The sequence below is a fragment of the Varanus komodoensis genome, unplaced genomic scaffold (assembly GCF_004798865.1).
Source record: "Varanus komodoensis strain SLA01 unplaced genomic scaffold, ASM479886v1 scaffold122, whole genome shotgun sequence".
Lineage (NCBI taxonomy): Eukaryota > Metazoa > Chordata > Lepidosauria > Squamata > Varanidae > Varanus > Varanus komodoensis.
In genome coordinates, this window is record NW_025335356.1 from 532,590 (window position 1) to 545,925 (window position 13,336).

General features: G+C 51.0%; 1 protein-coding gene across 1 annotated transcript; it reads left to right on the forward strand.

Annotated features, from left to right (window-relative positions):
* The first annotated feature begins 1,010 nt into the window (after nt 1–1,010).
* PSMC4 (proteasome 26S subunit, ATPase 4) lies at nt 1,011–12,114 on the forward strand. The gene is made up of 11 exons (XM_044422241.1): nt 1,011–1,073; nt 2,800–2,898; nt 3,229–3,415; nt 3,827–3,973; nt 4,746–4,855; nt 6,594–6,687; nt 7,976–8,143; nt 9,719–9,795; nt 10,519–10,687; nt 10,947–11,002; nt 11,859–12,114. Exons 1-11 carry the CDS (start codon nt 1,038–1,040, stop codon nt 11,970–11,972), a joined length of 1,257 nt encoding a protein of 418 aa, XP_044278176.1. The 5' UTR covers nt 1,011–1,037; the 3' UTR covers nt 11,973–12,114.
* The last annotated feature ends 1,222 nt before the right edge of the window (nt 12,115–13,336 follow it).

Genomic DNA, 13,336 nt, shown 5'->3' on the forward strand with positions numbered 1-13,336 from the left:
AGGCTCTCCATGGACTCTTCTCATGATCTTATAGTGTGGCCAATAGATCTATTCTGTGTATCTATTTTGCAAAGGAATATTTTGGGGCAATGGTGGAAGGAATGGGTCGAGCATTTGGGGGTATGACCTCAGTGCTCCACTGCCCAGCTGTGGTTTACTATGAGGAAAGAGACTGTGCATTGCAAAAGCATGAAGTTAACCCTCCCCTCCTTTAAGCGTGGAGTGTGAGTCCCAGAAGAAATCCTGTGTGCATTTGTAAATCACTGTGCAGGGGATGCACTCCTGAATGAATCAAACAACCACTTAGTAGTGTATCCAGTTTATAAACTGCCTAGATCCAAACATCTTAAAAATTAAAAATACGTGTTGGGATGTGATTAGGGTGTTGGGCTGGGCTGGCCCTCTGGAGACTAGTCCTTGCTTGGCCATGAGGTTCAGAGGGCAACCTTGGGTCAGTCATTGAGCTGAGTTTAAGCCTAAGCTATCAGACAGGATTGCTTGCTGGCTTGCTTTATTTATTTATATTCTCCATAATCCAATAGGTGAAGATGCCTGGGCAGTTTAAAACAGCCACTGTGAGAATAAAAGAAAGAATGGAAGAAGGATTAAGGAAGCCAGCTTGGGTTCCTTGCAGGAAAAAAGACAAGGCAGAAAATGTATTTATTTATCCGATTTATATGCCGCCCCATTAGCCAAAAGGCTCTCTGGGCAGCTTACAGCATAATATACTAAATAAATACGATTTTTAAATGGCTGTTACCGGCTGGCATTTGTTCTTGGCTTTGTGAGGGGGGGGGCGGTGTATGATTTTGCAGTTTGGGTATAATTTATTTTATCGAGCACAGCGTGTGCGCGCTCGTGCACTACACAAATATACATACACGCATATACGTGCTTGCACGTGCGCGTAAAATATGTATACAAAGGGGGGGAGGCAGACTTACGGGACTACAGTTCCCATAATCCTCTACGCCAGTTTCCGCGAGCCTTCCCCGGAAGCGGCGAAAAGCAGCCTGGCCTCGAGTTCAGCGGTAAAAATGGAGGAAATCGGGATCCTGGTAGAGAAGACGCAGGTAGGGCCGAAGGAAAGGAGCGGGCTGGCGCGGATCGGCTGAGCGGGGGGCTCCGGGCCCGGCGGCCGCCCTTCCTCCTCCTCCTCTCCCGCCGCCGGGGAAGGGAGGCGGCGCCGGCGCCGGGAAGGGCTCGTCGGGAGGAGCGAGATGCCGAGTCACCGCGGCCGGCCGGGCCCCGGCGGGCTTCGCTTCCCACGGGATTCTTCTTCCGTGCTCAGCGACGTCGAAGAGACTTGTGGCACCCGGAGGACTGTTTAGGGACGCAGTCCTCTGTCTGTTTAGCCTGGCTGGGGAATGCTGGGACTTGGAGGTCTTTTTTCTGTCTAAATAGGCAAGGGGGTCGCAGCTTTGTTCTGACATCAGCTTTCGTGAGCTGCTGCCTGCTTCATCGGATGCATGGAGGGTTCACCTTACCTCTGCAGATTTATGTCTTTATGTAGAAGGCGGAGTGCAGATAGGACAGAGGTGTTTCATTTGCCCTTGACCAATGCGCTTGACCTTACTTCCTCCAGCATCAGTATATAAATCTGATGAAATGGACAGTAGTCTGTGAAAACCTATGCCAGAATAAATGTGATAGGGTTCCAGGCGTCACAAAGCTTGTAGACTGCAGCCCCATGCGTGTTTAGGCAGGAAGAAACTCTACAATTCCTAGCAACCATGAGATGTTACTCTGGCGCATTGAAATGAAATGGACTCATATTAGTCCCATTCATTTCAGTGAGTCCAGCCTTGAATAGGGCTAACATTTGGTACAACCTGCACTTGGGGCTGCAGTTGTCCTGGTGTCAAATCATAACGACGCTCATTGCATGTTGAACAAGAAAAGATTGTTTTAGGGTTGTAGATCTTTACATGTTCAGGATTCGGAGAAGAGTTCGTGTAAAGTCTGTCCAACTTATCAGACGAAGATGTGTGTGACGAAGCTGAAGGGAAACCTCATTTCATACCCTGGTCTGTGGTTTTAAACTTCTCCCATGTCCCCTTCTTTGCCCAGAAGTTTCTGTTTGGCCCAACATGGATTTGAAGGGATTCCTATTTCATAGCAAGTGCCTCGTTTTTTCTTTCAATTTCTCTGTACACTAAGTTGTGCTAAGAAGATGGTCCTCTGATTCTAGAAAAACTCCCCCCCCCTTAAAACAAAGCAACAGGCTTTTGTTGGCCTTGGCTTGCTGGCGTAAGAGCGGTCTTTTGGAGCCATTTTAGGCCTGCCCCAGTTGCCCTCCAGGATCAATGTGACATAAGCGATGGAATATGGGTGTTTAATAGGCAAGGTCAAGGAAGGAGGACCTATTTATTATATGTGTATCCCACCCTTTGTCCTGCAAGGAAGTGGAAGTGGATTACTTAATCCTTCCCCTCTCCATTTTATCCTCACAACAACAGCCGTGTGAGGTAGGTTAGACTGAGAGTCAGTGACCTGACTCAGTGAGTTTCATGGCTGAGCTGGGACTAGAATCTGGATCTCCCAGTTCTTTGGCCAGCACTGTAACCACTAGGCCACACTGACTCTGTATTCCATTTCCATTTTAGGGAATCTGGGAAATCACCAAACAATTTGTTTTTAGTGGGATGGGGCAGGGCCTTCTGGATCCACCCAGAAGCTTGGATTTGGCCCCTGGACCTATAGTTCTGCGCTCCTGGGCTAGGTGTTCCTCCTAAAGAGTTGACGTGTGCATTGATGACTCTCTCCCAAATTAATTCTTGTTTCCTCGCTTGGTTCTAGGATGAGCTTCCTGCTCTCTCAATCTCGAAGCCTCAGATTGGCCTCTCCTTTCTAGTTCCAGAAGCTGAGGATGTGGAAGATCTATATAGTCGTTACAAGGTGAGTCGCCTGGTTATTGTGCCCAGTTTGGGGTTGTAACCTTGTGTGTCTTCGCACTGGAGGCAGCTGCTATATCTTGTCTGCCTAAAGTGCTGGATATGTCTGAGCGTGTGTGTTAAGTGAAATGCAAACTTGTGGGCCCAAGGCCTGAGCTGCATTGGTGTGTTCAGTCATCCATCCCGGGTTTGATCATTCCCAGACTCCCTCGCCTACAAGGCACATCTGCTGTAGTTTTACTGGGAAAGGTAAGTGATAGAGCTTTGCTAGTCATCTGCCTGCTGGGTCAGAAGAAGGAACCTGAAGGCAGACGTTCTGTTTGTCTGCCCGTAGAAATTGCAGCAAGAGCTGGAGTTCTTGGAGGTCCAAGAAGAGTACATCAAAGATGAGCAGAAGAACCTGAAGAAGGAGTTCCTGCACGCCCAGGAGGAGGTGAAGCGCATCCAGAGCATCCCCCTCGTCATCGGCCAGTTCCTGGAGGCGGTGGACCAGAACACCGCGATTGTTGGTTCCACGACAGGTATCTCCACTCCTCTTCTCTGTGCCCTCTCCTCCTTTTCCCCAAGGGTGACTCTGGGCTCGCAGGGGTCCTGTCAGAATGTGCTCCGATGGGGTTCTCTCTCTGGGTGTGCCCTGACCAGCTTTTCTGGCAGTGGTGGCAGCTGGTGGTAGCAGCAGTCTGAGCTGTGGCAGCTGGCTAAGGGCCATCATCTTGATTTCCCACAATGCCTCAGAGTGACCCTGTGACGGGCATTGTGGGTAACTACAGTGTCAGCTCGACTTACCTGTTCATGACATTGATCTGGGAGAAAAGAAGGAGATGGAAAAGTTGTCAGCCCTGGGCCTGCCAGAGTGTCAAGACGCAGGGATGCCAGGTGTGGGTACGCGCCCACCCGCCCGGGCATCTCTCACTGAATGTTTTGCACTGCAGGTTCCAACTATTACGTCCGGATCTTGAGCACCATCGACCGGGAGCTGCTGAAGCCCAATGCCTCTGTGGCCCTGCACAAACACAGCAACGCCTTGGTGGACGTGTTGCCACCTGAGGCTGACAGCAGCATCATGATGCTCACTTCAGGTAAGGCTCTTTAGGTTACACAAGAGGCCAAACCAACCCAGTGGCTGCATGTGGGGTCCGTGTGCTTTACGGTGCTGCCCGGAGCCAGAAGGCAGTTGCATGGCACACAGTACTGGGATGTGTGTGAGAATTCAGAGCACCTTCCCCCAACCTGGGCCCTTCCAAATGCTTTGGGCTGCAATGCCCATCAGCCCTAACTCTTCTGTGCTGTTGGGAGTTGTTGTCCCAACCTCTGGGAGGGCCCCAGGTTGTGGCAGGCTGGTTTATAAGATGGTTCAAAGTCTTTGGAGGAGGATGAGTTGCTGGAGCTGCATCTTGATGAATGTGTTTAGGCAGGAAGAAATTCTGTAATTCCTGATTTTATTTATTGTTTCCTCACCTGCTCCCAGGAATGGTTCATAAAGGTGGTTGTGAATCCAAGAAGAGTTGGATTAGAAGGTCTGATAATTACACAAAGCGGAAAACAGACACTGATAGCTCATTTTCAGATGGCTCCATAATCACGAGGACTAGAAACCTTTTATCTTGAATGCTTTTAATGAAAAATTATGAAACAACCAGGAGTCCAGATTCAGTTCCATATCCTAGATTCTGCCTGGACAGCATCTTACAAGAGGGTGCCATCCGTGCTTATATTTGTGCACATCTCTGGCTGGCGCGAGAGAGCAGGGCTTTTGGAACTGAGGCTTGCTTGGTATTGCTTGTGAGAGGCGCTTTGAATAGAGTAGTATTTCCCTTCCCCACTCTCTCTCTCTCTCTCTCCTCCCAACAGATCAGAAACCAGATGTGATGTACGCTGACATCGGAGGGATGGACATTCAGAAGCAGGAGGTCAGGGAGGCAGTGGAGCTGCCCCTCACCCACTTTGAACTCTACAAACAGGTACTGGAAGATCAGTCAGGGCTACCTCTAAGAAGACGTGACCCACAAGAGAAAGGGGATGGGAAGAGAAGAGGGAAAGAAGCGCCTCGTCTTGCAACAGGCTGGTGGAATGGCCAGGCCTGCTGCTCCTCTCCGGCTGCACAGCCTCCTGGAATGGCTGCTGTGGGCAATAGCTGAGCAGTCGTGGGGTGGTCTTTTGGCTGCAGTTCTCTCCTCTTCAGTGTATGCTTTCTTCTTCTCTTAACGTGTTGCTTGCCACCCTTGTGATGGACAGACATGCAGTACGAGTTTTCAGCATCACACGGGTGGGTGGCTCTCAGTGCAATGAGCCGATATGCTGATCTTCAGCTTTTGCATCCTGAGTTGGTTTCCCATATGCAGTCGCCGACGCTTGAGTGCAAAATACCCCTCCCTCTGGTCGGCTGATAAAGGAACGTGTGGTTTGTGTGTTTTCCAAACACTCTGAAGTAGAACTTGGATAATTTCCTGTTCGCTTCCTCCGTGGGCTTCTTGTGCACGCCCTTCACTGTGCTTGAGCCGGGCTCAGCGTCTGTCCTGCACGGCTCACGTTCAGTGTTGTTGAAACTAAGCGGCTGCGGGTTGGTCAGTGCCTGGATGGGAGAGCCGCGTCAAGGGAGCGGCCACAGCACCGCCTAAGGCAGGAGTGAGTGGAAGGTAGATCGCCAAGTGCTAGGAACATCAGCCCGCAGCAGCTTGGACCATCGGCCATGTTTGCAGGGGCTTCTGAGAGTCGAAGTCTTACACATCTGAAGATGTGCCTGCTGCCTGCCTCTGATCTAAGCAAGGGACGAATAATGTATGCCCCTCCAGATGTTGTCCTGGTAGAGCTGTGCTGGTTAGGACTGATGAGAGTTTCAGTCCAACATCTGGAAGGCTGCACATACCCCATCCCTGCTCTAAGGCCTTTTCTATCATCCCCTCTCTTCCCTGCCCCCCTACAGCAGAGGCAGTGTCACCACTGCCTTTAGTTTTCACTTCTTTAGAAAGTTGGAATATAACTAATCTATGCCTCTTTTGCATTCCCTCGCAAAACGTAGCCACAGAATAAATAGATTGTGCCTCCCTTTTGTCTTCAAGTAGCCCTGCCCGAGTGTCCGTTCTTCAAGTTGAAATGGCCTGTCTCCCCAGGATATATTTGTGTGTGGGGGTGTTTCGCCAAGGGCAAAAGGTTCTTTTTGGATCCAGAAGCAATGGGCACACAGGCAGATTAAAGTCTACCAAATTTTATTCTAAAACATAAAAAGGAAATACAATACCAGATAAGCTGGCTTCCCCTCTATCAGCCATTGGGAGACCCCCCTCGAAAACGACAAGGAGACAGCCCCTAATTCTCGGCCAGCGTGTGTCACCCTCCTTGCTGGGCTAGTTCTCACACTGGCACTCGCTCAGGAGGGGTCACGAGGCTTCTCTCCCTCCCCGAAATCTTAGAATCAGAACAGTGAACTGGCCACATCTGCTGCTCCCGACTCTCACGGTGATAAGAAGCTCCGCTGTTCACTTTCCTGCATTCCAGTGCTGTACCATCCTAATGAGCAAGCGGCTTCCCTTGGATGCCGGAGGTGGGGCAGGTGTGAAGGAAATTGTGTTGCACCACCTATCGCCGCCGGGTACAATAGTCTTCCGAAAATTTTCCTCTACGGTGTGTGTGTGTGCGCACACGCATGTGCGCTGCAAGATGTGTCGGTGGTCCTTGAAATGCTCTCTGTGGTTCTTTCAGATCGGCATTGACCCTCCGCGGGGCGTTCTGATGTACGGCCCTCCTGGTTGCGGGAAGACCATGTTGGCCAAAGCCGTAGCTCATCACACCACAGGTGAGCCGCACAGGGAAGGGGCAGGAAGCACTGGCTCTGTTGCCGCCGGCAGATCACAACCCGGTGAAGTGCCACCCTTGCCCCTCCCTGCTGCCACGGAAAGCTTTTCTCTGTTGTCGTCGTCGTCATCACCCTCTTACATGTGTATCCCACCTTTCTTTTCTGCGAAGAATCCAAGGCAGTTTAGTCAATTGCATGTATGGTTGTCAGACTGTTTGAAATTAAGTGTACAGCCCTTCCGTTAGAAAAACCATGGCTGGTTGGACTATGCTGGGAGTTTCAAGACCCATTTTTGTCCGGCATGTATCGGATCGTGTGCAAAATTACTGTGCTAACTTGCATTGTTAACGGCTGTGAGCTCACTGAAAAAAGCGGGATATAGATCTGTTCCATGAGACACAACGAAAGCAGCTGAAAGACAAAAGGGGGTTCCTGGCATTGCCATAGTTCTGCACCCCTGTGCAAACTGCATTCAGGGCTACAGGCATATTAATATGCTGACCTTTATCCAGCAACACTTGAGGTGGGTATCTCTGTAAGGCCTACGGACAAGTTTCCCTGCTATGAAGTGTATTTTATCCTAAAAATGAGAGCGTTGACTATTGGGCACAATAGAAATTGAATAAATAAAATGTATCTGTGCCAAGAAAATCATTTGTGTAGCTTGTATCAGTTAGAAGTTGTTACAAACCCAATTGTACATTTTTGCCACTTCTCGTCATGCACTCTTCCCCATTCTCTAGATGTTCCTGGATTTCAGCACTAAATAGCCCCGGTCAGCTGGTTCCCCAGCTGCTCTGCATCTACCCTTGTGTCTTTAAGTGCAGTTGAGGGCCCAGAAGGTAGCAGTCGGGGGGCTAGATTGGGCTTTCAGTTGTCAGTTGTCATTCCTTGATGCAAGGCTGGGCTTCCACACTGCTCTTCTTCCGTTTGCTTCTATGGTGGAGAAGGCTTCTCCAGTGCAAGCCCCACTTCCCCTCCTGTCGCACCAAGCAGAGACAGCCGTTGCTCGTCCAGGTCGCTGAAGCCTTCAGATCAGGGCAAATTGTCAGGACAACCAGTCTACTTCTCTACTGGGATTGATTGATTGACTGATTGATTTTGTATGCCGTCCAATTACTAACGTCTCTGGACGGCTAACAGTATAAATAAATTGACGACCCACTCTGGCTGCAAATGCAATAATAAAATCCAATATTAAAACATATTAAAATATTGATTAAATGAAAAGGTCTTGACCTGGCGCCGATTGTGGGGCACTGGGCTCTGATGCTGCCTTTCTATCCAGCTGCCTTCATCCGGGTGGTGGGATCTGAGTTCGTGCAGAAGTACCTGGGTGAAGGACCACGCATGGTGCGGGACGTCTTCCGCCTGGCCAAAGAGAACGCTCCGGCCATCATCTTCATCGACGAAATCGATGCCATTGCCACCAAGCGCTTTGATGCTCAGACTGGCGGTGAGCTGGGTCTGCAGGGCAGAGGGAGGACTGGAGGGTGGCTGGGCTGCTGCAGAGCGATCCATCACGGGTCAGAGATGGTCCGGTTTGGTAGGGAGAAGTGCTGGGTGGGGGAGGGGCTTAACCCCTTCCTGCCCTCGGCCCAGTCCCTTCTCAGCTGGTCGCCTTTCCAAAGGGGAAAGTCACATGATTCTGGCTGCTGCCGGATTTGGTCTCAGTGCTATTTGCTTGTTTACTCTTTCATTTATTACATTTCTTTCATGATGAAATAATAGTATCTTGCAAACATTCAAGTCACTTGGCATTTTTAAAAAACTAAATGAACAATCAGATGTTGCCAACCCTCATGCCCACCTCGCCAAATAACCTCATCAGAATAGCATTATCTGAGATGTTTGTATAATATGTTTAATAAGCTTTTTGTGGAGGCTTTTACTCCAAAAGGAGGCCTGAAAATATTCACTTGGTAAAATTAAAAGAAAAGAATGAGTGAGAAGATTTTCCCTGGAGGAAGCAGGTGAGGAAAGGGCTGAGCCTCAGCCATTCATGGCCTCACATTCGGATCAAGCGGCAAAGAGGCCTTTGGGAATCCTGCATTTGCTGCATAACCTCTTCGTTTTGGCAATGCACGATGGGGTGTGTGGCTGCAGTTCCTGCTGTTTCCTCTATGTGTCGTCCTTTCCCTGCGTTGTCACAATAGGCTAGAACCCCCTGGGCTTCCAGAGTTCTTTGTCTCTTGGAAGCCTTTGAAGGCCAAAGGAAAAATCCTGACGCAAGTGAAGGTTAGCACTTCTGCTTGGCATTCGGGAGGCTGGGCCTTTGTATTTGATGAGCTGGACCATAGCAGCTCTTCAGCCTCATGGAACTGGACACAGTTGGTGTGATTGCTTGCTTTATTTTGCACAGTTCTGTTCAAAAAGGCAAACAGATCCAACTGCGTTTGGCCAGCAAGGAACTGGATGACAGTAGGCATGGAAGAAGGGGGTGGGTTTAGAGGTGGGGATTAGCTGCTAATCATAGGAAACATCAACACCCTTTATTGTTGTATTAACAATAAATCAGTAAGCAGGTCAGGGAGCCAGCCCACTGAGCAGCCAGTAGAAGACAGAAACATAGAAACAGCGCGAGTCAGAAGGGGTCTCCCGGGCCATCTAGGCTGACCCCCGGCTCCAGCCAACTCCGCTCACGGCATCCCCACCACGTGCATGGCCCTGGAGGCACAGCAAGTCCCGCTGGGACAGGAGCAGACATCTGGAGCAGAAATGCCCTTTTCGTAAAATGTTGTGGCATTCGTAGCCCCCGCTCGCAACCCCCTGATTTTCCCTCAAGGCCTTTGCCAACACTGCTTAAGAGGGCCGCCATCTCATTTGTGTGATCGCAAGGCCTGGAAGCTTGCGGGGCGTGGGGTTTGCATCAGCAAAACGGCTCTCTGCACCTGGCCACACCTCCGGACTCGCCTGGCATCCTGGAAGTTGTGCACAGCATGTGGGTGAGCCTTGACTGGAGCAGCGGGGGCGGGGGGGCTGCCTGTCTCACCTGGGGTGTTGGTGGACAGTTCTGTCCGTCTCTCCACAGCGGACAGGGAGGTTCAGCGCATCCTCCTGGAGCTTCTCAACCAGATGGACGGCTTCGACCAGAATGTTAATGTCAAGGTGCGTTGAAGAGGAAGGAGCATGTGCGGCGTTTGGGCGGTCCAGAGGGGCCATTCCTTTCCATGTCCCGATTTCTGGATTTCAAGGCAAACTCTAGCCATAAAACTCTTACTGCCAGTAACTAAATTTCGGAGAGCATTTCAGTCCTTTCGAATGGACCTGTGATGGAGATGAGGGGAATTTTGCAGAAGCTGGGGAAACAGCTGATGATTGGGGGTTTATGGGGACAGGGAAGGAGGAAGGAGGCATCCTGTGGGGGAACTCTGGGTGTCCCGGTTTGCCCCCCCCCCCCCGCCCTTCTGCTGGATGTGCCACCCCCCACCAGCCTGGGCTTCAGTGCCCTAGAGCATTTTTGGCACTTTCTTCATTGGCAAAATACGGGCAGTATTTTTTTCATCAGGCAGATTTCTCAACATGTGGGTTCTCGAGGTATAAAAATTTCTCGCTGGCTGTCCATTGGCCCTGCCCGGTGGGGAAAACTTGCTTTCCCTGCAAGCTGCAAGACAGTTTCTGGTTGCACAAAAGGAGGTGCAAGAACTGCTGGATTTGTGAAGTTTGAGGCCGCAGTTTGCCTCCGTTGATGGTCAGCTGTGCCTGGTCCCATGTGCCTGAGTTCACTGGAGGGCACTGTATGTGCTGTGTGGTTTGAAATATATTAGATTTTCTACTTCGGCATTTCCTTTGACATTCTGACTTGCTTGTTGGTATTTCTCCCCAACACAGGTGATAATGGCCACCAACCGAGCTGACACCCTTGATCCTGCTCTGCTCCGGCCAGGCCGTCTGGATCGCAAAATCGAGTTTCCTCTGCCAGACCGACGCCAGAAACGGTTAATCTTCTCCACCATCACCAGCAAGATGAACCTGTCTGAGGAAGTAGATCTCGAGGACTGTATCCTTCCCAGCAGTTCAGTGGGGTGGGGGTGCCTAGCAGCGTCCAGCATCCCTATTGGACTGCAGTGCCTGCCGCACACGTGTGTTCCTGCACAGCCTTGTGTTATCAGCTGTTGCTCCTCCTCAGATGCTTTGCTGGTTTCAACAGGCAGGACAGAGCTGCTGGGAAAGGGGCTTCCTGGTTGTGCAGGTCAGCCGGCCCTCCACCCCGACATGAGGCCTGGTCCAGCACCCTTTTCCTTCACTCCTCCTCCCAGATGTAGCCCGGCCGGATAAGATCTCAGGAGCTGACATCAACTCGATTTGCCAGGAGGTCAGTGCCATGAGCTGGGGTGGGTTGGCCACTTTTTGAAGACGTTACCATGGAAGCAGGCAGCCCCCAGGGGGACCGTCTTGGTTCTGTTTAGGAGTCTTGGCCCCAGACCTACCTCTTTGTACTCTGGTACATTTGGGGAAATGGAGAGGTACCGTAGGGAAGGGGAAGGCAGCAGGCAGTTGAGCTGTGAATTGTGTCCCTTTTGGTGTTTCGGATGTAAGAGCAAATGTGCAGAAGTGGTGAAGAGCCCGAGTTACGAAGCTGGATGCTTTGGGGTCAGTCTTCACCTCTGCCACAAACTCTGCAGATGGGCTTGGGCATGTCACCTGCTCTTAGCCATCCGCAAGTTGCACTGTGCTGATTTGCTAGCGCACGCAACGGCCCTGTGCTGAGCCAGGCCTTTGGTCTCTCAAGCCCAAGGCTTTGTCTGCTCTGACTGGGAGGGTCTTTTGTCAGATATCCCCACCACCACATCACCTGCTACAGAGGTGGGGAATGCTTGGCTCTCCAGGTGTTGTGAGATTGCGGCTCCCATTGGCCATGTTGGCTGGGGCTGATGGGAATTAGGAGTCCGGTGAAATCTGGGGCTGGCACAAGTTCCTGTATCTTCCTCTAGTAGGGCCATGGCAACCGTGTTCCCCATCAGCGCCTAACCAGCATAGTCATACAGCATGATAGGAGTTGTGGCCCTCCGGGTCTTTTTGGCCTGCAAATTACCCACCCCCGTTATTTTAAGGATGCTGGGGTGACATGTGCCAGCCTTCCCCAATCTAGTGCCCTTCCAGATGCTTTGGACTGCATCTCCTACAATTCAGCCAGCTCCCCCTTTTCACCCCTCTCGGTTTCCTTCCAGGCGGGGATGCTAGCCGTGCGGGAGAACCGCTACATCGTTCTGGCCAAGGACTTTGAGAAGGCCTACAAGACGGTCATCAAGAAGGATGAACAGGAGCACGAGTTCTACAAATAAAGCCGGAAAAGCTCTCTGGAGACTGGGCTGGTTGTCTCAGTCTGTACTTGGGGGTGAGCGGGGCGGGGTGCTTTTGTGTGTGTGTGTGTGTGTGTCTGGTGCTGGAAAGGGAGAATTACCCTGAGTAAATAATTTCCTGGGACATTTGTGGCTGCTTCTTCTGTGGGTTAAGAGTTGAGCCCTTCTTACCATCCCCAGCATGGGGGTTCATGACCTGCTCTTCTTTCATAGCCTGGCCAGGATAGCTGGGCTCAGATGGGTTCACTTTCCAATAGCATGTTTGTTGAGGCTCTTCCCCCTCCCCCCAATGGCATTGGACTGTGACTCCCATCATTCCTAACCATTGACTATGTTGGCTGGGGCAGGTGGGAGCTGAAGTCCAAGAATATGAGGTTGGGGCATGACTTCCCCCCTGCTGTTCTGCAGTGACCAAAGGAAGCATTTGGAGAGAATGGAGTTAGGGAATCCTGTATAGTTTGGAAAAAGTGGATAGGGAGACATTTTTCACTCCCTCTCATTAGAATCCAGAGTCACCCCATGAAGCTGATGTGAGGTGTTCTGGAAGAGACAAAGGGAAGGTCTTCACACAGGGCATAGCTGAACTATGGAATTTCCTTCCAGAAGAGCTAGTGATGGCACCGTTCTGGGAGGTGCTAAAGGGGGGTTGGACAAAATCATGGAGGAGCAGCTAGTTGATGGCTCTGCTGTCTTCAGTGCATGTGAACATGGTGGGAGGATGTGGCCACACTTGTGAGATCCTGTGGCTTGGCCGCCACATGAACAGAATGCTGGACTAGATGGACCCTTGCTCTGATCCAGCAGGACTCTTGCATTCTTACCCAACGCAGAGCTCTGCTATTTGGAAGACCATTAAGCAAGACACCCTCAGTGGCTCCTCCTTCAGCAAGTCCTTCCCTTTCACCCCCTCCATCTCCTCCATTCTGCCCTTCTGGCCACTGCTTGCTTGAAAGTTGGAGGGTCAGTGAAGAAGGTAGGGGAGCCTACCGCTTCTCAAGACCGCCGTCACCACTGTCTGGGCCATAGTGATAGGCGAGAGTGTAAGCAGCTTGCAAAAGAAGAGAGGCTCTTCTCTGAGGAGCCCTGCTGAGTTGTAGGCTTTCCATCAGATGCCTGACCATGCTGATCCTGGATCATTCAATTGCACATGGCTCTCCTTCCCAGTTGCAATGTATGGCTGTGAGAGTTGGACCATAAGGAAGGCTGAGTGCCGAAGAATTGACATCTTTGAATTGTGGTGCTGGAGGAGACTGCTGAGAGTCCCTTGGACTGCAAAGAGATCAAACCAGTCAGTCCTAGAGGAGATCAACCCGGACTGCCCTTTAGAAGGCCAGATACTGAAGATG

Excerpts from the sequence above, each read along its gene's own strand:
- PSMC4 (XM_044422241.1), top strand. The coding sequence starts at position 1,038 with ATGGAGGAAATCGGGATCCTGGTAGAGAAGACGCAG. Across the intron at positions 3,416-3,826 it reads GATTGTTGGTTCCACGACAG|GTTCCAACTATTACGTCCGG; the intron begins GTATCTCCACTC and ends TTTGCACTGCAG. Across the intron at positions 4,856-6,593 it reads ACTTTGAACTCTACAAACAG|ATCGGCATTGACCCTCCGCG; the intron begins GTACTGGAAGAT and ends TGGTTCTTTCAG.